Raw genomic sequence first — 26,420 nt, 5'->3', positions numbered from 1 at the left:
GGGACTTTATCATTTCTAAATTCCGATAATATTTAAATTCAAATGAACATGCCCTACTTTTGTAAGCAAGAAAAAAATCTCATTTTTTTAAAATAAAAAGGAAACTGGCAATGAATTATCTTGTTGAAAGAAAAGTTCTCTACAGTCATCCTTATTTTGATACCTTATTTTATAGCCATTATCTACTTCCATTAAAGTGAGGTAAAATATCCCTATTTCCATATTTTATATATTTTCCATTTGTATTTGATTCTTTACTTAGCAAACCAACATTTTACACTTTCTTTTTCTACTATGTGAAAACTTTGACCTATAAGAGAGAGAAAACCCATTTGTCATGTGAAGTAGGCCATCTGGGATGGAAATCTAAGTCTGAGAAGTTGAGGGGGAAAATCTGCTTAAAACAGTACTGCTTAATTTTATACAGAAAGAGTAACTTCGTACCAGGATGTAGTTAATATAAGGAACAGGAAGAAACCACACAAAGAGCCAATTCTAAAATGATCTCTTCATTTTTAATTTCTTAAAAAGCATGTTCACAGCACACTCCAAGAATGCCACACAGCAATGGTTTGCTGCTCTTTGTCAGAGTATGTCAGAGAACAAAAAACAAAAAAATGGTTAATGGTTTTAAAAATTAGTTCTCTGAAATTTCCATAAAGCCAATAATCACCAGTCACTTAAATCTTTATTTCAGAGTAGTAAACATTTCAAAAATGTAATAAGTATCTACCCAAAATCACACTTCTCTGAAATGTAATTAAAAGCTATACAACAAAACAAAAATAAATATTCTTCTAGAAAGAAAATATTTGGCATTCTGAAATAATGTTAAAAGAGAAGCTTTCCAATGTAAAAGATGTCTAGATTTTTACTTTCTATTACCAGACAGAAGGTTTGGATCTTTAGTGGTTCCAATCTGACTTTAGTAATAGGAGGAATGATTACATTGTGCTTAATGAACTTCAATCCTAACAAAGCCAATATACTTTTCCAGTACAGTGCTTACTTTTTTAAAGAAGTGTTATACAGCCAGTGCTAAAAAGTATTAATGATGAGGCCTGATAGCTCAAATTAGTTAATCTGATACACAAGTGGTTTTATACATACTTTGATTACTTAATATTTCTAATTAACTTGTTATATTCCTCTCAAAATCAACAAGTATATGGTTTTAGTGAAATGTAAACTGAATTTTGTTTTGTTGATTTCATTAAAATATGTCAAACATGGTTAAGGCTTATATTCTGTCCTTCCAGATAATTTATATTTTCATTATGAGTATAGAGCAGTCACACCATGAGTTATATCCTAATCATTTTACCTAAATGTAGAGAAGTTGAAAGCTAAATTTAAAAATCCAGATAGTTAAGAAGTTCTTATACATTTAACTCTTTCAGAAACCTATGATGCCTTTTCTTCAATGAGTATGACAAAAGTAGAATTCAGTTCATTTTCATGAAAATGAAATGTACTAATAAAAAGTACATTGCTCATGACTATTTCCATCAAACATTCTGAAACCAAATTTCCATTTGTAACACCCACTAAAGAGAATAAATTTTCCTTTAGAGTCATGGCCACACACTGGAAAAAGAATTGAGAAGGGCTAATTTTAAGCCAATAAAATATTTGAGGAAAGACAACACAAAACAGGGAGGTGAATAAAGCAAATATGTTGTAATAAAATCCTCCCTTGTAAACACACCTGTCTCTTCCTCCCACATTTGGAAATGTTACCTAAGTTTTAAAAATTCTCATCAAAACATTTTGTAACATGAGTCAAGTAAAATTAGGCCTATTTCAGCCAGATAACCTATAGCTGTTAAAGAATTATATTATCCTGTTTGTAAGATGAGAGGTAGTGACATTTTATTCTCTCAATGCTGAGCTAAGAATTCCACACGTCTGGCACATGGGGTACAAGGGGGAAAAAAGCACAGAAGCACCATTGTATATGCCTCATGTTTTGGTATTTCAAGTCACCCATAACTTGATTTGCTGTTGGCAGCTGACAATCACCGCTGTGTGAACACTGAAAGCAGTGGGTGTTGGTGCTATTCATCATAGAGTACCGGCGGGCCTCCATCATCTTTCAAAAACGAAGCCGCTTTCCTTCCATTCTTCTGAACATGATCTTCATTCATTTTCTCCAAAGCTTCTATCTACAAAATTAATACATTGAATCCATTTGTCAAAATCCTACTTCACAGAAACGGTACGAGGATATTCCAAATGATGCTGCCCTTGAATTGGAATTACAGTGTGTGTGCACACATATATTCACACATACATGTATGTTTTTGACTTGATCATATTACCAGGGTCAAATATTTAGTATTTTTATCAAGCTAGCAACTGGAATCAGACATGTCTCACTGTGTACTTTATAAAACTTTCGGGGAACAAGAAAAAGAAAATTCCAGTATTCATTCAACAGCAGTAATACCTACTGACTGAGCAACTATACTGTGCTAGATGCTGAGTTTACCATCCTCCTGTTACTTCTCCTCTGGCCTTAGGTTCTAGCACAGCTGAACCAAACTCAACTCATATGGAGTAGTTCTGGAACAGACTCAATAATCATTCTCTGCTTGGGTATTAATGTTGGGAATAATTAACTGCTGTTTCACTTTTCAGTTTTTGTTCAATTTTAAGAGATCTTCTCTGGAGGGAGATTTTTTTATGGTTCTGTAGATCTGCTATTACGATGATTGGGTATGTCTAAGGATGGCGACTTCTAACTTTCTGTGTTCAGTGAAGGGCAGAGACCATGTGTTACTGCTTTTTGTATCACCCAGAGTGTCTGTCAGTCAACTTCCTCATTCAAGAAACCCGGGGATATAGGACTAGACTGCCCATGTGTAGTCTGTCAATCTTAAACTGTGAACTCCTTGAAAAAGTGTTTTGCTCTATGTTTATTTTAAGTTTTAAGCCTGGAAAGAACCAAAAACATCTCAAGAAAAGAAAAATCTCAAATTAATTTTGTTTTAGGGGAAGAGAGAATAAAATTAGCTCTGGATTTCAGTTATGTCCTCTATGCAGTTCTCCATTACTAGCAAGGTGAAAAGAGCCGTGTGTCACTCACCTCAGCTAAAAAGTCAGCTTCATTATCTGCTGAGATGTTTAAGCCAGAAACAGCATTGAAGAGGTCTCGTTCATTAAGGGCTTCCTTAACTCCCCCTTTCTGGAAAAACTAGTAAAGAAATGTAAGAAAGTCAGCAAGAGATATTAGCAAGGTTCTCTTATAAACTAAAAATAGGGAACAATACACTTGTAAGACACCACTGAATTCCTTCCCTCGTTTTTCAACTACTAATTTTCCCACTTCAAGTTTAACTATGCTCAGGTTCTACTTGCTTTTCATCTTCTTACACATCTGTTCTGCGTTCTGGATTTAGTTCATCACACCACACCCTGCTACGGCTATAAAAATGAGTGGTATATATAAAACTCTTAGCATTGCCTTGAATGTGTAAATGCAATACTTTCACTAAATCCCACGAATTAAAATTTTCAAGCAGGCTCAGAGGTTATTTCCAATATGATGTTATTTTAGCCTTTAGAAAGATCATTCCTATCTGAATCTATTGCTAACAACTCATTTCCCTTAGAAATGGCAAACAAATACAACCCAGCTCGGTGCTTACTGAGTTTTACCTTCCCTACCTAATCTTTTTACTCTGCTTCACAGTGACAGTGGCCAGACACTGTCCCACTAAGGACACTGTGCTCCTTTTCATGGTAATAATGATGGCAATAAGCACACAGGCTTACTGTATACCAGCTTCTGTTTAAGCACTGTGCATACATTAAATGTCTACTTGACTGTTTAAATATGTAAAACACAATTTCCTTGAACATTTTAATTAAATGTGAAACATGGAATCAAATTCTTGCTGAAAATGATACCTGACAAATTGAACTTTATATCCTTATCTTGAAAGAAGATCCCTTCCTTCAACCCCCAAGAATATGGTCCTCCTACTTATCATAGGGGTGAAAAAAATATTTAGACCTGTTACATCCTATGAAAAGACATACTGGTTTACATGCCTACCTGTGAGACATTCCTACAGTCACGGAACAAGAACTCCAGGCCGTGAGGATGGGTTGGTTCTACAGACTGACTAACGTCAATCAACCAGACCTATTTAAACATAGAACATACAGTGATGTATTCATAATACATTCAATAACTGACATCAAGTAATTGAATCTGAACTTTAACAAAATGGGCTCCTCACCTTTCCAGCATGCCACAGCATGTTATATTCACTGAGGTCGGCATGGACAAGTGTACATTCATTATATAACTGCTGCATCAACTGTTAAGGAGGGAAGGCAAACATTTAGAAAATGAAGAAACAATTCTGTTTACCTATGCAATTAAAATGTGTGTATCAACCAATATTGTCTAGAAAAAAAGCAAAACAAAATTAAAGAACTTATTTCCCTTTTACTTTGTACAATCTAGGACTGGGCTTTTTGTTTGTTTAGGTAGCGTGGGGGAACAGTAACACATGGAGGGGAATCAGTGTGTGACACTCCACTTCCTTGCTCTTGTGACAGCAAGATCAGGAGGCCAAGGGTCAGACCTGGACTCGCACACCAGTAAGAGAGCAGCTGTGTCTACTGTCACTAATCAGGGGACCTAGGTAAGCCACTTCCCTTCATAAAAAGGCAAATGTCCCATAAAGACCAGTATGTGGTATATACAATTCTAAGGTGAAAAGTACTTCCTGCCAGACATAACAAGAAAGAGATATTTTTTATTTTTATTCTTTTTTTTTAGATACAGGATATAGTTCTGTCACCCTGGCTGGAGTGCAGTGGCCCAATCATAGCTCACTGCAGTCTCAAAACTCCAGGGCTGAAGCCTCCCAAGGAGCTGGGACTACAGGTGTATGCCACCACACCTGGCTAGGGAAAGAGATATTCTTATACATTAAGTGGCATTATATATTTATTATTGATGGTGACTCCCTAGTGTTATAGTATAAATCAACATTAATGCATTTGTTTGCCTGTCTTAATAGAATTAAATAGGAAAAGTGCATCACTACTTCATCTCTTTCCCAGCCACCTCGCCTCCCAAAGAAGCCAGAAAAATGGACTTGATTTTCCTTTCAATGTTGTCCCATTGGAGGCAGGAAAAGACAGATCATCTTTCTAGCCATATCTTTTTTTTTTTTTTTTTTTTGAGACAGAGTCTCACTCTGTTGCCCAGACTAATGTGCTGTGGCATCAGCCTCGCTCACAGCAACCTCAAACTCCTGGGCTCAAGCGATCCTCCCGCCTCAGCCTCTCAAGTAGCTGGGACTATAGGCATGCACCACCATGCCTGGCTAATTTTTTCTATTTTTAGTAGAGATGGGGTTTCACTCTTGCTCAGGCTGGTCTCGACTCCTGACCTTAAGCAATCCTCCTCCCTCGGCCTCCCAGAGTGCTAGGATTACAGGTGTGAACCACCACACCCAGCCTCTAGCCATATCTTAAAAAATTAATTTGATTAACATTTCTATATTCACATTAGCTGCTGCATGACAAGACAGCTTGATGCAGAGACTGCATAAGATGCACATTAAGTTTCTGCAGTGTTCAAGTTGCTGTTTCAAAGCATGACTAGTTTCCTCAAGATTCCTAACATGTGCCTTCCAACTCTAACACTTACACTTCCTACTATTTTCAATTTTCATCACTTTCTTATAATGAGAGCAAATCTGCTTCCCTTCCTTCACTCTTAGAGCCAGAGTATTCAAGAAAGCATACAAACTAATGAGGCACTATATCTGCTAAATGTAGTAACATCAAATTTTACTTAATGAAGTTTTGTGACAAATAGCTTCATGTTCTATGTCACTAATGCTAACAATGAAGCCTTCTCTTGTTCCTTAAGTCTAGAAGTTTTCTAAAACTACTCAAGACACGTACATATTGATATAAAGACAACTCTTCAATGTTTTTTGTTTTGTTTTGTTTTGTTTTTTGAGACAGAGTGTCGCTTTGTTGCCCTGGCTAGAGTGAGTGCCATGGCATCAGCCTAGCTCACAGCAACCTCAAACTCCTGGGCTTAAGCAATCCTACTGCCTCAGCCTCCCGAGTAGCTGGGACTACAGGCATGCGCCACCATGCCCGGCTAATTTTTTTCTATATAGATTTTTTAGTTGGCCAGATAATTACTTTCTATTTTTAGTAGAGATGGGGTCTCGCTCTTGCTCAGGCTGGTCTCGAACCCAACTCTTCAATGTTAACATTCCTTCACAAACTTCAGTTTGTCCTTGTTGTAATACCTTGAAATAGTACTATTAATATTTGAGGACATTTTTTAAAGTTTAGAGGAAATGTTTTTCAAAGTCAGTGTGTGAATGCTTTTAAAGGCACAACTTACATGAAGAGTTTGATAGTAGGCTTCTTTCATTTCTTCACTACTGAGCTTTACTTCTTTTAATTTAGGGGCTGGAACTTGATCATGGCCAATAAAAGACATAACTAAAATGTGTTTCTTGAGTAGTACAACTGTTGGACAAGGAATTCCAGCTCTCTGCATTCTACACAGAAGAAATGATCAAGAATGCAAAGATCAGAAGGAGAATATATGTCATTTATTCAACAAATATCTACTCAGGGCCTGCGATGAGTTGGTACTAAGTTCTACACTGGCAACATGGGAATACAAAGACAGTAAGACACAGCCTCTGCCCGTAAGGAACCCACAGACTGGTGGAAATGACAGAGAAGTGAGGAGACAATCACAGTGCAGTGTGACATCCACGCTGCCAGAGGCATGGCTAGGAGCTATGGGAGTGGACAGCACCCAGGAAGACTTCTTAGAAGAGGTGGGAACAGGAATTAGCCAGATTGAGACAGTGGGAGGAAATGCACTCAAGAGCACAATCCGTTTGGGGAACGTAAATCAATCAATACAGATGGACCTGTGAGTAAGATGAAGGGAAATATGAGTTTAGCCTACAGAGACAGGCGAGCTCCATATCACAAAAGGTTTTTGAATTTACACTAAAGACTATGGGAAGCTGTTGAAGAATTTTAAGAAAGGCAGAAATGAGATGTCAGTAGGAAATTATTCTACTTGGAAGTAGAAGAATTTTGCAACTAATATATATGGATAATTATTTTTGAAAGTAAACATCTTTAGAAAAGAACAAACTAAAATCAAGCTTTTGACAGATTAAGATAATGGGAAGATTTATTAATGGGAAGGGTTATTACTGAATTTCTTCGTTGATAAACCAAATTCTTTGATAGAAAATAAACTGCTTAGAGAATTGAGAAATGAGTCTAATAAATTAAAGCAAAATGCAATTTGGAACCCCCAACAAATTAACAAATTAGGTGTGCTAAACAACATTTTCTGAAACAAAAAAGGGAAATTATATTTTACGCTAAGCCTAATTAGATGCTGGAAGTTTTATTTCTTGAGAAAGACAATTTAAAAGATAGCATATCTTAGGGAGAAAATGCCTTAGTTTCCCTCAAACTTCACTGAGGAAGAAAAAAGGAAATGGCTTTTTCATCATAAGTATGAATTCAGGTTATATACATGGCCTTTCATTATTTCTATACATGAATTTAAAATAAAGCATAGATTTTTTGTCCCAATACAAAAAGGTATTTACCCAAGACTATTTCTAGCACAATGATTTTCTTTACCTTGTGAGATTGTGCATTTCTTTTTCTGCCCACATGCGGATGATCTTACGTGGATTTAGTTTACTGAAGCGATCTTTAAACCTGAAATCATCTTTAATATATTTGTCACGATTCTTAAACTCATTAAGGGTTGTTTTAAATACCTTGATGGCACATTCTGTAGGTATAACTTTACTATCTTCCTTTTCATCCTCCATGCTAAGTGGAAGAAGAAAAATTAAGTCAGTACAAGTTGCCAGCTCACAAGTAAGACAATTTCAAAATAAAGATTTTGTAACACTAAATTAGATCTACCTTTTCTAAGAGTGTCAAGTCTCATCTTTTTTTTTTTTCTTAAGCCTTTAAGTTTTGGATCTTAATAAAACCTTAGGTTTTGGTTTGATTTTTTTTAAAATAAAAGATACTTTCAAATAAATTGTCAACCAGTTTTCTACAGTCCATAACATAATGTTCTTCACTTAATGACTATGGAATCATGCTTGAGATACAATGTAGACATACACTTTAAAACAGGCTACAGTCTACCTGGGATGGTGTTGGGGCAAATTCAATAAAAACAATAAAACAGCTCATTTTAAAAATAACTCTTTTACTCCTAGCAGATATAAAGGTGAGTAAAGGGGTTGCTGCCCTGTGAGTCTATGAGGAGGGGACAGGGAGGATAAAAGCAGAATAGGACGGGCCTGTTTTATTGGAAAGGTCAGGCAAGGCTTCGTGGCGCAGGTAGCATCTGAAACAGAACCAGGACAACAGGTAGGATTTGAACAGTATTAACAAAAGCAGAGGTAGGAAACTGTAGGACATGTCTGAGGAACAACACACACTACACTTAAAACTTGGCTGGACAGAGGGAATGACACAACTTGGAGCCAAAGGGACAGGACAGAGGCACATGTGCGAAGAGCATGGACGAATTCCCAGGTGGTGGGAAATTTCAAGGGCTTCTGGGCATGGCACTCTCAAAGACACACTTCATGAGGATCAAATAAGGTAAGGTCAGGAGGGAAGGGTACAGGGAGAGGCTAAAGGTGTGGGGCCCACTTGGGATACTACTGCAATAGTCTGCCAATAGTGAGATATTAAAAGGCTTGAATCATGGTGGTGGCAGTGACAATGAAAAGGAGGTGAATGGAATGAGAGACAATATTTACCTTTAAATAGCTGAAAGGATGTTAATCTGGAAAAGGAAGGAACTATATATCCAGAGGACAGAATCTGAATCAAACTACCAACCTCTTTCTGTACCATATTCTCCCAGCTGACTCCTCCTCCTCCATTGAGTCTCTCCAGCTGGTTCTGAGACAACCCCACTCCCCAATCTCTTCCTGGGCAATTTCCTTTAGCCCCACGGCTCTAAATACTATCTGTATGTAAATAACTCCCACATTTCTATCCCAGTCCTGACTTTCCCTAGACCTCCAGGCCCATTTATCCAATTCCCACTTGACATCATCTGGATATCTAGCAGGTGTCTCAAATTTAACAAGCCCAAAACGAAACTCTTGATAACTGTACCCTTAACCCTACCCTTCCTCAGGCTCTCACTTCAGTAAATGGCACCACCACCAGCTGCTCTGGCCCAGAACCTATCCTCTCACACCCCACATCCAATCCAATGGCACGTGCTATTCATTCTACCTTCAAAACACACACCGATGCTCTCCTACTCTTCATTTCCATGATCACCTCCTTAGTCCAAACCTCCACCATCTCTCATTTAAACTACCATGATACTTTTTAACTGATCTTACTGCTTTTTCTCTTGTCCTCCTATAATTCATTTTCCACACAGCAGTCTAAGTAATGTTTTGAAAATAAAAATCAACTCAAACCTTGGGTTCCCACTACAGTTAAATAAAGAGCAGACTCCTTACCCTGGATTATAAAGCCCTACCTGATCTAACCTAACCCCCCACTTACTTCTCCAGCCTCCTCTCTTCCCTTCACGTACTCTGCTCCAGGCAGACTGGTTGTCTTTTTTTTTTTTTTTTTTTTAGGTCGGTCAAGTGGAGCAGTGGCAGTGGAGAAGGAACGAAGGAATCTGTAACTGGTTGTGATCAATTAGTTGTAAACACCACCGCACTCGGACCAACCAGACTAGCTGTCTTACATTCCCTCAAAAACACTAACCTTGTACCTGTCCAAAGGCATTAGCACTAGTCGTTCTCTAGTCCAGAATGCCCTTCTACCTGATCTTTGACGTATCCTAGATGTGTCATTCAAATGCCACTTCATCAAAGAAGACTTCCCTGTCCTACTAATCAAAACTAGTTAACCAGTCACTATGACATCACCTTATTTGCATAGCATATACCTGATTTTGTTTATTTGTTATTTTTATTTATTGATTGGTTGAGATAGAGTCTTGCTCTGTTGCCTGGGCTAGAGTGCCGTGGCGTCAGCCTAGCTCACAGCAACCTGAAACTCCTGGGTTCAAGCGATCCTCCTGCCTCAGCCTCCCGAATAGCTGGGACTACTGGCACGTGCCACCATGACCAGCTAATTTCTTTCTATTTTTTTTAGCAGAGACAGGGTCTCGCTCTTGCTCAGGCTAGTCTCGAACTCCTGAGCTCAAGTGATCCTCCTGCCTTGGCCTCCCAGAGTGCTAGTATTACAGGCACAAGCCACCATGCCCAGCCTATTTATTTTTTCTTTTTCTGAGAGCCTCACTCTGTCACCTGGGCTAGAGTGCCATGGTGTCAGCCTAGCTCACAGCAACCTCAAACTCTTGGGCTCAAGCGATCCTCCTGCCTCAGCCTCCAAAACTGCTAGGATTACAGGTGTGAGCCATCGTGCTCAGTCCTTTTTATTTATTATTGTCTTGGAAGTGGGTTGAGGGGAGGGGGAAGCACATTCTATAAGAGCAGAGACCTTCCCTGCACCATTCATTACTGTATCTCCAGCACCTAGAAGAGTACCTGGCACATGGTAGGTGCCCAAATACTTGGTGAATGGAAGACTCGATTTTCAGGGAGACAGACTAGACTCTATACAGGGAAGAAATTTCCAGTAATTTAAAGACATTATGACAGAATAGGATAGATTTTAAAATGATAAGCTCCTTGTCATTGGAATAGTTTAACCATATAGTAGGTGACACCCTATCAAAAATACCATAGGAGAAATTCCTTACTTGGAAGGTCTCTAGCATAGAGTCCAATTTATAAAATTCACCTTGTCATTCTGCTGAAAAACATCCTGTTTCTTAGCAAATGACATCCTGTGTCTTAGCTTCTGCCTGGCTTTTAAGATCCTCCTTACCAATTTCCAGTTTGCTTTATACAGCTTTACTTCCTGTTATCTCTAAACACATACCTTCCAATCTTCTCAGTGCCTAAACTTCAACACTCCCATTCTTAGCATTTTTCTTAAAGAATTACACGTTACAGATAAAGCTGAAGTTCCCTTTGATTATCACCCAGGTAGTTTCATTTCCTATCCCAACTCGCCAGAGGCAATCACTATCATGAATGCTTTATTACTAGTCCTTTTTAAGGATAGATATATAAGTATATATATGCATAAGCATCTATAAACATCCATATACATTATTTTCTATATGTCTTTAAAATTTTAAATAGATGATACACTATATTCTGCAACTAGCCTTTTGCACTCAACACTGGATTTTTTTAAACCTATTTTTAAAATCCAGGTTGAGATCTAACTTCATCATGATGCTTTCCCTGAGTGTGCCTGGCAATGATCTTGTTCTGTTCTCTATTCCTATCCCCTACAAGATCTCCTTTGCCTAACTGTTTTCTCTATTATGTAATTATCTTATTGACCATAAAAAGATTCTTGCTGTAATGTTCTCCTCTTGGCTACAGCATAGGCTCTTTTGAGAGTAGAAAACATGCCTTATATTTTATTCCCTGAAAAATCTAGTACAAGTTACTATTTGAGTAATTGTTAATTGGTTGGCCAACCTGAGAGTAATAGAAACCAAAAGAGTTTTGTGGGAGGCAGAATTATAAGATGGCCTCCAAGATCCCAGGCTCTGGTGTGCACACCGTGTATGCCCCCCTCCCCTTAAGCATGGGTGGGATAGCCACTTCCTGCATTAGGTTATGTTATGTGACAAAGGTGATGGTCTAGTCATTCCCGTGATTACATTTCACTAAGACTCAGTCTTGGGGAGGTGGGTGAGTAAAAAAAAAGACTCAGTCTTATCAGTCTGGAATGAGATTCTCATGCTGGCTTTGAAGGAATGAGCTGGCACGTGAAAGGGTCTGTGAGAGGGCCCCATGGCAATGAACTGCAGGGCCTTGAGGAGTTGAGAGCAGCCCCGGACTGACAGCCAACAGGAAGTGGGACCTCAGTCCTATAGTTGTAAGGAACTGAACAGTGCCAAGGGAAGAGGATGCCAAGCTCCAGAAAAGAACACACAGCCTGGCCAACACCTAGATGGCAGCCATATGCGAGAGAGAACCCAGCCAAGCCGTGCCCAGACTTCTGGTCAACAGAAACTATCAGACAATAAATGAGTGTTGTTTTAAGCTGCTAAGTTTGTAGCAATTTGTTATGTTACAAACAAAACTAAGAAACTTTTTAAAAGCATTTACTTTCAGTTGTAGAAAATGGAAAGCTCTCTAGTTTTGTTAACTTAGAAATGCTGAAATACAGATTACGATACCAATTCCACCAGAAAGATCATTCATTATATAGAATATCATGGGGTATAACACAAAATGGAAAAAGGATAAACGAGACAGTTGATAAGAAATACAAATGGATAATAAAGCACTTGAAAAAAATGTACAACCTAATCATAAATAAATGCACACCAAAATACCAAGATGTTACTTTTCATCTTTCACACTGTCAACAAACATTAAGTTTGATAATACTAAGCACTGGTAAAGATGAGGAAAAGAGGTTCATACTGCAAGTAGTAGTATAAATTGGATAACCACCTCACAGGGCAATTTGGCAATATTTACTGACATGCAGAATATACACAACCTGGGATTTGACTAGCTCATAGGGAAAATGACATTTGCCCTCCTATTAAATGATAAACACAAATTCAAGATTTTGGCCTTTTACATGACATATGAGAAAAAATTTTCTAAATTTTAAAATAAATTTTTAAAAAATGAAAGAAATCAAGAAACATGCTTGCTACAATAGCCAGCTCAGGGGCCCAAACAGTGAGCAAAATCAGCCATCCCTCATTCCATGAGGCCTTCCATTATTTAACAAAAAGAGGGAAAAAATGCATATTAGTCTTTGTCCCAGCAATTCACTGTTAGGAATTTAGCTTAATGATCTATTTGCAAAAGCATACCAAGATGTATGTACAAGGATAGTCCACACAATGGAATGTACTATTTTAAAAACTGGGGTGGCAAAAGCTAGTAATACAGAATATTAATAATATTATAATAATATATTAACTGAAAAAAACTAAGATCCTGAATGTAGAGTATAATCTCTTTTGTATGAACAAAATAAAGGATATATGTGTAAAAAAATTCCTAGAAGACAAAGGACTGTTAATAGTGCTTACCTCTGGAGAAAAGATCTATGAGGTGAGAGTAGGTAATATGAAAGCTATTGCTTATTTTAATCCTTTCTGTAAAGTTTTAATATACCACCATGAATAATCTTTCATTTTAAAATAATTTGTGCTGTTAGTATTTGTCTGGTTTCAGGGAACCCTTAGGTGGGATTTGAAAAGAGGGAAAGAAAGCTTAAAAGAAGAAATAAATGTTTATTAAGATTAATATATACCAGGTACTATCCAATGTGATCTCATTTATCCCCACAAAAATCATATGAGATGAGGTTTAGTAACTTGCTCCAGATCACACAGTTTGTCTAGGTTAGACTTTCCACAGTAACACTCAAAATTACTCTGCTTGCATGCAGCATTATCTTTGGGAAGAAAGGATGGTATCATACTGTGCTCATTTACCTTCCTCCATATGCATGAAAGACAACAGATTCCTTTCCTGTACTAATACAGCCAGTAATTGTCTCCAACATTCCAGAGTTGACCATTTTATACATAAGTAAACGTGTCTTAGGATCAACTGCTTTTTCCTGCAAAAGATAAAACATTGTAAGTGAAAATAACTGTTAATCATAAAACATTTTCTAGACCATTTCCAATGCCTAATATTTAAAACATTTACTTTTTTTTTAAAATACAGTGTCTCGCTTTGTTACTCAGGCTAGCCTCAAACTCCTAAGCTCAAATGATCCTCCTGCCTCAGCCTCCCAAAAACCAGGACTAAGGGCTCGAGCTAGCACACCCAGCTTCAAAACAAATATTTACTTTTTTAACCTTTATTATTTAATTTACCTAGATGTATATATAACAGGCTCTTAAAAGAGTGGTGTCAAGATAAAATTCATACCTATAAATATAACTCTGATGTCTTTGAAAGTGAAAATCTCAAAGAACCATTAAAAGTCACCCCTTAAACACATAAAATTATTGTCAATTTATAAAAGAGTCAGACACTAGCTTAGTCAAAATCAAATTTTATCTGCAGTTTAAATAGTTCTAGTGTTCTTATCGTTAGTTTTTCTAAATCTTTAATAAATTAGTTTATTCTCAAGATATTAGACATGCTCTTCATTAATGTAAAACATTAGTCTATTAAGTTATAAATATGTCAGTAATGTAACAGGAAACAATTTTTTTAAAAATCTGGGAACATTTCAGCTGCAATGTAAATGATATACTCCAATTAACTATGACCACTAAAATATTAGGTTTGAGTAAGTGATTAATAATCAACATATTAAATCTGAAAAGTCAAATAGCAAAGCCACTTGGATTTTATTTATATTTTTGATTTGAAAAGCCAGTCTCATAAAAAAACATCAAACATGAAGTTTTGTTTTTTCCCCAAACATAAAGTTTTCTAATCTGAATCTTTCCATTAAAGAAGAAGAAAAAAAGGAATCCTTACTGCAGTAGAATGTTCCTTTTTCTCATGAAGGCGGGCACTTCGACGTTCTTCAGAGTAGGCATGTTGTTTCAAAGCATTGAAAACATGGTTTGATAGTTTTAAATCCATTCCAATTCCATCTCCTACCTGAAACCCAGGAGCAAACTGCCAAAAAGAAGAATTAGCATGATATACTTTTAAATGGGGACAGTAAAAAACAAACAATCAACAATAAAATTAGTCTTCACTTGGAACAGGTTTCTTACTCAATAGGTGATCATGCTACAAAATCAGAATCCATGGGTACTACAGAGAAAAAATAAAATAACTAACAGAAAGAGGAGCACTGCTACATAAGAAATAGTGACCCAAAGGAAGGCATTTATTCTATGCATAGAATATAGGTAATCACATCTAAAACTAAGGTCTTTCAGCTATGCAAGGTACATATGCTTTGTACCTTGCTTTTACATCAGCCAAAGGATGTAATACTATATTGTAAAGGCTGTATCAAACCTTACCAAAGAAATAAAATTTCATAATTATTTTTGAGGAGTGGGTTAGCATATCAAACTATGCCCATACCATGATAATTATGTTCTAGAGCTGTGCAGCCCAATTAGGCTGCAGGCCAATTAGGCACAGGCCAATTAGCCACTAGCCACATGTGTATATTTCAGTTTAATTAATTTTAAAATTCAGTTCCTCAATTGCATCACCCAAATTTCAAGTGCTCAATAGCAAATGTGGCTACTATACTGGAAAGCAGATATAGAACATTTCCATCATCACAGAAAGTTCTACTGGACAGCAGTGTTCTAGGGTCAGATCTGGAATATTTCTAGAAATGATATAATTTAATAATATGTTTACTGAACAAGATTTGTGTTCTAAAGTCTAAATGTTTTATGTTAACCACAATATTTATGAAAGAGTTAGAATGCTGTATTTTAAAATCATACTTTATTTCTGATTTTGCAGGAATAGTTCAGGAGTAAGATAAAAAACTCAAAAAGCATAAAAGGGCATATAGTAAAAAGTATTTCTCCCTCCCATTCCTATCCCCCAGTCACCACTATTATCTGTTTCTTGGATAGGGATGCTATTTTATAGAAAATAATACGCTGAAGAATGAATGTTACATTCATAAGAACTATTTCTTAATTTTAGAATCAATGTAAATCAAATTAGTTTTTTCAACATTGCTCTAGAATTTTATTCCGAAGTAATTTATATTCTCATTAGTGGCTGAATTTTCATGGTATTGCTATATTGTTATCTAAAGCATCTTTAGAAAGGAAGAAAGATGTTTTCAGAAATTTAAGATACTATGTTTATTTAGAATCTTATGTTTTTAAAACTTATGCAAACAAAACTCTCAATTCAGAGATAGATACTTTCTGTAACTTACATTTTCCATTCTTGCTGTATTCTTTCTCCCACATACTACTTCATCATGTTTGGTGGTGATGTCTTTTCCTTTTCCAATAAAACCCTTTTTGGGAGTGGGAACTGGTTTTGCTAAAGGCGATTAAGACAAGCCAAGTATATAAAAATAGCAAAGACTAAATTGCTGCATTCAACATTGTCTGAAGAGACATTTGAATCTAAGAGTAAATTACCAAACGAGATTCAAAGGAAAATAAAAAACTAAAAGGGTTCATTGGAAATATTAGTCTTCATGTACCTCTATTCTACCCCCCTAGAAAATGAATGCATTGATACCTGGTCGGTAGGGATCATCGCGAGTATCCTGCCAGTCAACCTCATCTTCAGAGCTATCGCTGTCTTCATAAGGATGCACTTTTCGATAATTTTCAAAGGAAATGGAAACTTAAAAGGCAAAAACAATTGAAGATTTCTTTAGGAGCACATTACAAGCATTTTTTACTGCTCAATGAAGTTGTCACAATAAGGTTATAGTACCTTTGCTATCTCCATTAAATTTTTTTTCTTCACGCCTAAGCTGTGCATCATATTCTCTGTCAAATTCCATCTGTAGCATCTGAGCCAGCATTAGGTCACTGGAAGTGTCAATGTTTTCTCCAGTAATAAATGGTCCTTCAGTAACGCTATTCAAAATAAAGCAACATAAGCTTAATATAATGCATTTGTGTAAACAGAGGCTACCAATTATGAGAGAAGGAGGTGTCTTTTCAGTGTTAAAACTGTACCAAACTATGGGAAAGAACTCTATGAAACCATTCACCTTCTCCTGCCCAACTAGGCTCAAGACTAATGGCATGCACGTGTGAGAGCACCAACTAGGACTGAGAGAGCTGGGAGGAAAAAGCTAAAGGGTCTATAATAAAATTCAAACTGAGACCCAGAGTTTATTTGTTCTGTGTTCTAATCATAAGAGAGATAAATATTTATGAAAAGATAACTACAAACACTTGATCAAAGTTGTACCTCATCTAGTTCAACTGCTGTATTAATATGAAATCACTAAAACCCAGAGAATTAGTGGTTTGTCCAAGATAATGAAAACCAATCACAGACTGAGGTCCAAAATTCAAATATCAGTAGACTCCTGGTATGGTGCTCTTTCTACTGTACTGTTTTTCTTTTTTAGAGACAGGATCTCGGCCGGGTGCGGTGGCTCAGGCCTGTAATCCTAGCACTCTGGGAGGCCGAGGCGGGTGGATTGTTTGAGCTCAGGAGTTCAAGACCAGCCTGAGCAAGAGTGAGACCCCATCTCTACTAAAAAAAACAGAAAGAAATTAGATGGACAACTAAAACTATATAGAAAAAATTAGCCGGGCATGGTGGCGCATGCCAGTAGTCCCAGGTACTTGGGAGGCTGAGGCAGGAGGATTGCTTGAGCCCAGGAGTTTGAGGTTGCTGTGAGCTAGGCTGACGCCACGGCACTCTAGCCTGGGCAACAGAGTGAGACTCTGTCTCTAAATAAATAAATAAATAAATAAAATAAAAAGAGACAGGATTTCACTCTGTTAACCAGGCTTCAGTGCTGTGGCATGATCATAGCTCACTGCAGCCTTGAACTTCTGGGCTCAAGTGATCCTCCTATCTCAGCTTCCCGTACAGGCATGTGCCACCATGTCCAGCTAATTTTTTAATTTTTTGTAGAGATGGGGGCTAGCTATATTGCCCAGGCTGGTCGTGAACTCCTGGCCTCAAGCTATCCTCCCGCCTCAGCCTCCCAAAGGGCTGGGATTATAGGCATGAGCCACTGAGCCCGGCCCCTACTGCACTGCTTTTCTAAATGTATTTCTTACTCAGTTGTCATGATAATCACTCATCAAATCCCAAAACTTTGCTATAATAAGGTGCTAGATAAAATAGAAACTTTGTGAATTTTACTTACACAACTTCAGGAAAAGCAGCAGCTTCTTCTTCTAACTGCAATTCTTTGGCCAACTGTTCACTCATTACATCAGCCAAAGAACAAGATATTGTATTTTGAGGAGTAGCCCATGGACACTACACGCATATAAAAAAAAAGAGGGGGGAACAGTTCAATTCATAATAATGAAATACTTTCCAACTTATAAATAATTTTACCTTTTGAGAAATAAACTATGTAGTTAAAAGCCCAAAATGAATAAATAGCTATTTGCAGAAATCATCTCAAAAGTAAAAATACCTCTCAGGTCAAATTTACTCCAGGATAAATGTAAACTAAAATAGCCCAAAGCACTTTCTAGGCTGCTTGGTAGGTATGTGCTTACAGCTGAGGGGAAACACCAGGCTACTACAACAGACAATGAGTTCATATAACTCTCCTTGTCCCAATTCCTTGCTCACCAAGCTACCTTTTGCTTATAATCTGGCTTCCCAAGTAGATTTTCTTATAGGAGTAGACTATATCAACTAGCACAATTCAAAGCCAACTGAGAAGTTATGCCCCATTCTAATTTAAGCATTAAGTCTTCTAAATGTACAAAGTATGTCAGCCCCTCTCAAGACATCTTAGGATATGCTAAAATAAAACCAAGAACAATGAAAATTATATTTCTGAACTTTATAAGCTGAGAAACAAACTCAATACATTTGCCCTTGACTCAGAGTAAAAAAATAAAAGAATACAAATACAGCAAAGAAATATTCTGTGAATTCAGTTGGCCTTTCTCAATGACATCCACTGTCTCAGCCTTCTTGAAATAGAAACTGTAGGTTTATTTCACAATTCATAATTTTTGAGAGGGCAAGCCACTTTACTTAGCAGCAGCAATTGATTACATTTTATAGTCTAGTGATTAAGACCATTAATATTAAGATGTCTAAGCATCTCTTGAACTTGCCCAGCTCTCTCCATCCCTCTTCCGTGATTCTACACTGAAGTATCTGATCACTGGGCTACTATTAGAGCATCCTAACTAATCTTGCTGCTCCCAGTCTTGCTTGTTTTCATTCTCCACACAACACAATGGTTTCTCTAAAATGCAGATCTGATTGGTTCAGTTTCAAAGGAAAGTGAATCAAAATAAATCTCTTATTGTTACCCTGCCTTTAGGATAAAGTCCAAACTCATTCCTTAACTACGATTGAGTGTCTAATTTAGGGTATAGAATATGATGATATCTGTTTTAGCCACAAAATTATTTAACCAAGTTTTAGCCAGTATAGGCTCTCCAGCTGGTCTAATGGCCTTTTGGTCTAAGGGCCTGTTGCTATGACTCTTGGAGACAACTGGGCAAGTGACCTTTGTTCAGGTTACACAGCATGTGACGTTCAGGAATTTACTTGGTTCAGGCTGTTTGGGTGGAGCACCTAAGGGTGACAATTGATAATTATATATTCATGCCTAAATGAATCAGAATCAAGTTTTATCTAGTCTCATCCTGAGTTTGAGGACATGCACCTGACCCCTAGCACATACCTACATTAGCCTATTGCAGAATTGTTCCAGCCTTATATAAGGTTAGGCCTGGAGATAACAGGGAGGCTTCCTGAAGGTCTGCAGTGACTTTCATTCACTCAGAGCTTATCAGCAATTGAGCACTCTCCTGGTGAGATTTTAAGGTCTGGAATCTTGCAGCTCTGTAATCTGGAGAACACAGCTAATCTTTTGGCCACATGACTCTGCTGACTTCCTTCTGTATCCTCTAGGTAGAAGATACAGCCTAGAAATGCTTCATCTGATCAGTTCCGGAAGTCCAGGTTCCAAAAGTCTGTATTGTATTCTCTGACTCAGAATTCTCAATCGATTTAGGCAAATGACTAATAGCCACCTAACAGACATTTGAATATTCACTATATTTAAGTCATTTGGTAAGTATACATAACTTACATAGACTATTTAAGTCACACAACAACTGTGTAGTTGGAAATATCATCCCTACTTTATAGATTTAAAAACTGAGACATAGAACTTTTTTTTAACCCAAGGTAACACTGTAGCAGAAGTGCTGACATCTGAACAAAGGTAGTAGGGCTGGAGGCTGCACTGTTAGCATTTTGACTGCCTAATCACCTCACTCAGGAATGTAAGAAGCAAACCGTCCCACTGTCTGTAATATAAAATCCAAATTCTTCAGCAATGAATGCCCTTCACAACTTATCCTAATTTATCCTTCCAGTCTCAACCTTCATCCTACTCTAGTAATACTAATTACATAACAAATATGGTATGCTTTCAGCCCCCCATGTCCTCACAAGTTCTTTTCTCTCAATGGTTTTTCTCCCTTCTCTATTCACACTAATTAAATGTTAACTCCTCTATAAGGCTCAATGTCATCAGATGGATCCTCTTCTTTGTGTTCCCATCCCACTACGTGAACACTGTTAGTACAGGACCTATCACTGTTATAGGGTTAATGCGTCAGCCACAATACAGCAGGAGCCCACTGAAGGGTGAGGTCTTCTCATCCACAGAGCCCAGCACAGAGCTTCGGACATAAAGAGGGATTCAAGTATTTACCGAATATGTGCCAAAAGGAAACACTGGAGCTACTGAATGGAACTGCCAGGGTGCCCCTTGGCTGCAGAGGCCTGATGTCTTCCTACATCCCTATTCTCCTAACATCCTTTCCTCCATCTTGAAGTCTGCCCTTTTGCCTACCCACTTCTGAGGCTTCTAGTCTTTTGCCATCTGTCAATTAATCCTGCTAAGGTATTAAATAAAGTATTAGCTGACAATTTCTCAGAAGAGGCAAAAATGACAGGCAGTAATTTTTATTTTGAGGCAGATTTGCCTACTCCTTGACACAGTGGATCAGGAAGGGAAATATGAAATACGTAGAGACCACAAATAGCACCAAGACACCCTAACTGCCACTGCTACCAATCTTAGACTCTAGACACCACACTGTCCTGTATACTACTGGCCAGCTCAGCTGGGCCACTTCACACTGAGGAAACTTCCTTGGGAGAGGCAAATAAATAAAGATTTCAGAAAGGTTGCCAACTCCCATACTTTGAAATCAAATCCAAACTCTTCAAACCAGCAGTCAAAACCCCTCCATAAAATGTTTCCAGGCTGTCTGAGGGACAGTTTCTGGGCTGGGGCAGAACCCCTTGTGCCTTCCCTGCGGGCACAAGTGGTTCACCACCACTAGGGGGGCTTAGAAAATTTACTGGACATTCCTGCTATGAACATGTACCACAAGGTGTGTTTAAGGGAATCCTCTGTCATCGTCTTGTGACTCTTCAGTAAACCAAACACTATTTTTAATAGAGAAATTTTATTAAATGTTGAAATAATAACCAAAAAATCTAATGGGGTAGGGAAAAAAGCCCTCCATAATCTTGCTCTATCCTAGCTATTCAAAGTCATTTCCCACTATTCCATTCATCAACATAAACTCCCCAGAGCATCATAATCTGATCAGAAAACCCCACACAGTCCTTTCCAGTTAATTATTTCAAAGGATACCCATCAAGCCTATAACCAGCTCCCTGATTCATTCTTTCCTGTTGCTAAAGAACCCTAAGACTCATGTTTTCCCCTTCTTTGTGAAACTGCCACCAGTGAACTGTGTTCCCTGGGGTTCTTCACGACTACCACATTCTCCCACATCGGGCTGGCTGCAGATTGGAGGGAAATCATCCCCCTTTCCTTCCAGATCCTAAAGATGCACCCTTTGCTGCCTGTCCCACTTTTTACTACGGACAACTATGGGGAAAGAATCAAGTAAAATCAAAAGCACCAAGCATGACACAGGCACATAACAACAAAAATTATGTCCTCTACCTGAAGCGAGTCAACAGAATCATAACTCACAGGAAGGTCCCTCTTCTGACCATGCAGCTAGAATACATAATCTAGGCAGAATATTGAAGTGAGTAATTTTACATCTCAAGACATGGGTCTCTGGAAAAAGTGATCGGAGTCTACATAACATTAATCCATTTTTTAAAAAACGTTTTAGGGTAGTTTTGTATTTACAGGAAAAAATTGCAAAGATAGTATAGAGTTCCCAGATACCATACACTCAATTTCCCCTATTATTAACATCTTGTCTTAGTATTATACATTTGTCACAATTAACAAACCAATATTGATACATTACCATTAACTAAAGTCCATACTCTATTTATACTTCCTTAGTTTTCCCCTAATGTCCTTTTTCTGTTCCAGGATCCCATCCAGGGCACCACATTATATTTAGTTGTCAGGTCTCCTTAGGTTTCTCTCAGCTCTGAGTTTCTCAGACGTAGCTTTCCAACAGAGCTACACACTTCCTTACTTTTGCCTACACAGTTTGCCAATCCTCCCTTCCTGGAATACCCTTTGAAATTCCTTGTCCATCAGCAGTTTGGCATTTTGTAACTGGCACCCTGGTACCCTGGGAGAGGGATCCCCAAGACCCCTTCAGGGAGTCTGTGAGGTCAAAATTTTCATAATAAGACATTTCTGTCTTTTTTACTCTTATTCTCCCAAGAGTATGGAGTTTTCCAAGTCTACATCAGATATAATGACAGCATCGCTCTGACAGCTAATGGGATGTGTTGGGTATTCTTGTTTTCTAAAATTTTTAAGGTGGTAGATTTACGATATAAATGTATATTTTTAGAGATTAACTCAGTCTGCTGTCAGTATTGCTGCTGTGCTCTTATTACCCATCTTCAAATTATACCTCCTATTATCTACATATCTACGAGGATGAATTTTCTTCATATACTTCCACCGAAACTTATGAAAGAAAAAAGGAGAGATAAGAATCCAGCTATCTTCTATTAAGTCACACATTAAAGAGATTTGCAAAAATGTAAAACGATGTTATTCTCTTCACTGATTTTTGTCTTGGAAAATAGTTTTATTTAAATACAAAAATGTTATTTTTGTCAACACATGACTTTTAAATGACTTAAAAATTTTCAATTTCTCAGTTTTAATTTCTGATATGATAAATATCAATAGATATAACCAATGTAAACAAAAGTTCTTTGGGGTCCTCAATGATTTTTAAGAGTATAAAGACATCTTGACTAAAAAGTATTCACAATCTTTTTATTTTTCAAGACCCTCCTCAAATCTCCACATCCTCCATGTAGGCTTCTGTAATCACTTTGGTCTTCCATGAGGTTAAAGGAAAGGATTAAGTAGTATTTTCAGCCTCTTTCTCATTATTTTTCCTGTCGAAACACTGTTCTCCCAATCAAGCATCAATAAACCCCAGAAACATCTTTTTTGTTGAATGATGAAAACAGAATTTGATAGTGCTGATGACGTACACCTAAATAAGAATATGACTGATGTAAAATATGTCATTGTTGAATTAGTGTTTTTTAAAAATTATTTTTATTGTAGAGATGGGGTCTTGCTATGGTGCCCAGGCTAGTCCTGAACTCCTGGCCTCAAGCAATCCTCCCACCTCAGCCCCCCAAAGTGCTGGGATTACAGATGTGAGACATCATGCCTACCCTATTAGTTTTGTAAGTGAAATTTGTTCTGAGTTGAGGATGTATTCCTAGTGAAGTTTGCCTCATTTAACGTTTTTACCAGCTGTTGTTGATACTTAACTGGAGGTCTTTAACATGTAAATATCAATTAGTCACAATCTACTGATTTATCCTTTTATGTCTTATCTTGACCCTGTAAACAAGGCCTTAACAAAAAATGCACAACATGTAGATGTAACTGCGTTTGCCAATGGAATATCTCAGATTCTTCTGACAGCCTATGAGAACTTTTATAAAATTAATTTTCCTTTACTTAAGAGGTGATTATTTACTCTTTTTTCTGTTAAGACCAAATCCGAGATCTATTAAGATTAACAGGCAACCCTTCAAATGGCGCAAATATTCTGTGTGAGCATGTAAAGAACAATTATGAAGCTAAAAAAGCTAGATTCCTTCACAACCTTAGCTTGTGGAACAGAAACCCAATGGAAGCACTCTACTCTCAAACAAACCTTCAATAAAGTGGCAGAAAAGTCTTTTCATCCTTTTAATGAAAGTATCATGAGAAGGAGCAGCCTGGAGAAACCAAATATGAAATAAACGTTTTTAGTTTGCCATTCTAGAAAAAAGTTTAAACGTTAAAGCCCAGGCAAATCATGAACCGTTTTACAGTATGTAGTGTACACTTGAGTATTAGCGTCGAGGGAGGAAGGGTGCTCCTGGGTTTTATCTTTTACCACTTTCAAAACAAGACATTACTGAACAGGGATAACCACACTTGTTAAATTAAGGAAACAGCTTCCTAAACCAACTTTCTGTCTGGCTTTCTGTTTGTTCAGCTGACTCACCTGGCCCGTGAAAACAAGACCGTGCTTGTTCCCCCTGAAATGTCAGCGTCTGTAAGCCAGTCCTGCTCAAATATATGCCACGGAGATTCAGAAGGTAAGGGGAAGAATTAAAAACCTAACCACCCAGGGTGGCCTCCGCAGCCTTTTTCCACTCCCTCTACGCCCACCCCGGCAGCCCCTCAGCCAGTCTCCCACTGCCGAGGTCGCCGGCGTCCCGTCCCAGAACTTCCAGAGTCGCCCACGAAGTCGCCCTCCCCCGGCCTTCGCAGAGAACCAGCATAGGTAGCCAAGACAGGTACGCCATTCCCGACTGCCATTCACCTTGCTGGGTCCCCAGGCCGCTGCCGGCCCGGGCTCAGGCGATGCCACTCCGACCAGATCCATTGGGGGAAGAAGACAGCGATAAGAACAGAGCAGAGAGGTGGCAGGACAGGCAGGAGGCTCCGCCGAGGAGACAGAAGGGGCCGGGGTGACCGGCGGCTAGTGCCGGAGCTGAGGTGACAGATGGCGGCGGCAACGGCGGCCGCGTCCGGAACTAGACCGCTCCTCTTCCGCCCTTACCGCGAGCACAGTCGTTTTCGATTGGACGCCCGCCTCTGGCTCCTCCTTAAGGCACCTTTCCCCGCCCACATCCCTGGGAGCCACTTCCGGTCCCTGCTCTCCGGGCCGGGGCTGTGAAGTCCCGCAGGCGGTGGTTGTGCTCTCGATTGGCAGTGCCGGCAGGGGCTGGGTGTGGCTTCCTCTGGCCCAGGCTCTGCCCTCTCCCCGCACTGCCTTCCCCCTGCTTCCTCCCTGGCAGCCCCAGATAGCCGCTACGTCTAGTTAAACTAGATTAGACTGCGTGGACTATAAATAAACAAACCAGCCAGGCCCTCTGTGTACATTCATTATTTCCCGGCGTAATTCTAAACCGCGATGGTTTGGGAGATGGAAATGGCAGATTTAGAGAAGGGAAAGGGACTGAAGAGGACGGTCGGATTCAGTTGTTAAGAGGTGGGGCGTGGAATGCGGAAATTTGTAAAACGTGTTATGTAACGTTGAGTCCTATTTTTATAGGACTCAATAATAACAGTTTCTATAATAAAAGTTTTGTTTTGTTTTGTTTTGTTTTTGAGACAGAGTCTCACTCTGTTGCCCCAGCTAGAGTGAGTGCCGTGGCGTCAGCCTAGCTCACAGCAACCTCAGACTCCTGGGCTTAAGCGATCCTCCTGCCTCAGCCTCCCGAGTAGCTGGGACTACAGGCATGCGCCACCATGCCCGGCTAATTTTTCTGTGTATATTTTTAGCTGTCCGTATAATTTCTTTCTATGTTTAGTAGAGACGAGTCTCCAACTCCTGAGCTCAAACGATCCATCCGCCTCGGCCTCCCAGAGTGCTAGGATTACAGGCGTGAGCCACCACGCCCGGCCTAATAAAAGTTTTGATTCCTTATTTTGTAGAGAGAGTCTCATAAACTGACCTAATAAAAGATAACTAAGCACTACATTTCACTTACTATTATATATCCATGCACCGTGCAAAATACTTTAACTCTTTAGTCCTCAAAATAACCCTGAGGGGGTAGATTCTGTCATTATGTCAGTTTTACGGATAATGAAGCCGAGGCACAGAGAGGTAAAGTAACTTACTTGAGGTCTTACTGTTAAGTAGTGGCAAAGCTAGTAAGTGGTGAACCCAGGCAGTCTGAGTTTAGGGACTGGCTCTATACTGTCTATATGTTCACTATTCAGACATTCTAGAAGTACCTACTGAATAACTGTTTTTCCTAACTCTCAGTTTTGAGTCAGGATCTCGGCTGTCCATACATGAAAGTCCTGGGATACTGATCCTAATGATTAATGATTGGCATACAATCCCTGCAAGCTACTTTCCTTCCAGGTCAAAACATGTTCTGAATCCTCCAAACACTCGCACTAAAATAAGCCAAACTATAGCTATATGATAGGATATAGACCTATGCTTGGCAAATGTTGTCCATATATGTGAATGTGTGGAAATTGTGTTCCCTCTTAGTGTTCAAAGGATTATAACTGGAGTATAAATAGTTGAGGAAAAATGGGAGTAACCAGAAAAGAAACGGACTTCTCAATTCTGGATAAGAAAAATATAGGAGAGAGGATCAACCAGGAGAAGTTATTGGAAACTCCTATTAAATTAGCCAAGAATTTCTAAAGAAAAGATTAAAAGG

General features: G+C 38.5%; 1 protein-coding gene across 1 annotated transcript; it reads right to left on the bottom strand.

The window, feature by feature from the left end:
* Window positions 1-496: 496 nt before the first annotated feature.
* Window positions 497-25,210, bottom strand: RIOK3 (RIO kinase 3). Its single transcript, XM_045527547.1, has 13 exons — window positions 24,554-25,210; window positions 17,905-18,020; window positions 16,503-16,648; window positions 16,302-16,409; window positions 15,988-16,097; window positions 14,598-14,741; window positions 13,592-13,719; window positions 7,672-7,869; window positions 6,392-6,551; window positions 4,248-4,328; window positions 4,061-4,150; window positions 3,089-3,196; window positions 497-2,165 (listed from the first exon to the last, which is right to left on the bottom strand). The coding sequence occupies exons 1-13, from the start codon at window positions 24,614-24,616 to the stop codon at window positions 2,058-2,060; spliced, it is 1,560 nt and encodes a 519-aa protein (XP_045383503.1). The 5' UTR covers window positions 24,617-25,210; the 3' UTR covers window positions 497-2,057.
* Between the last annotated feature and the right edge of the window lie 1,210 nt (window positions 25,211-26,420).

The sequence above is a fragment of the Lemur catta genome, chromosome 16, assembly GCF_020740605.2.
Source record: "Lemur catta isolate mLemCat1 chromosome 16, mLemCat1.pri, whole genome shotgun sequence".
In the NCBI taxonomy this organism is placed as follows: Eukaryota; Metazoa; Chordata; class Mammalia; order Primates; family Lemuridae; genus Lemur; species Lemur catta.
Note: the sequence above shows the minus strand (reverse complement) of the source record. Positions and strands in the feature narration are given on the sequence as shown.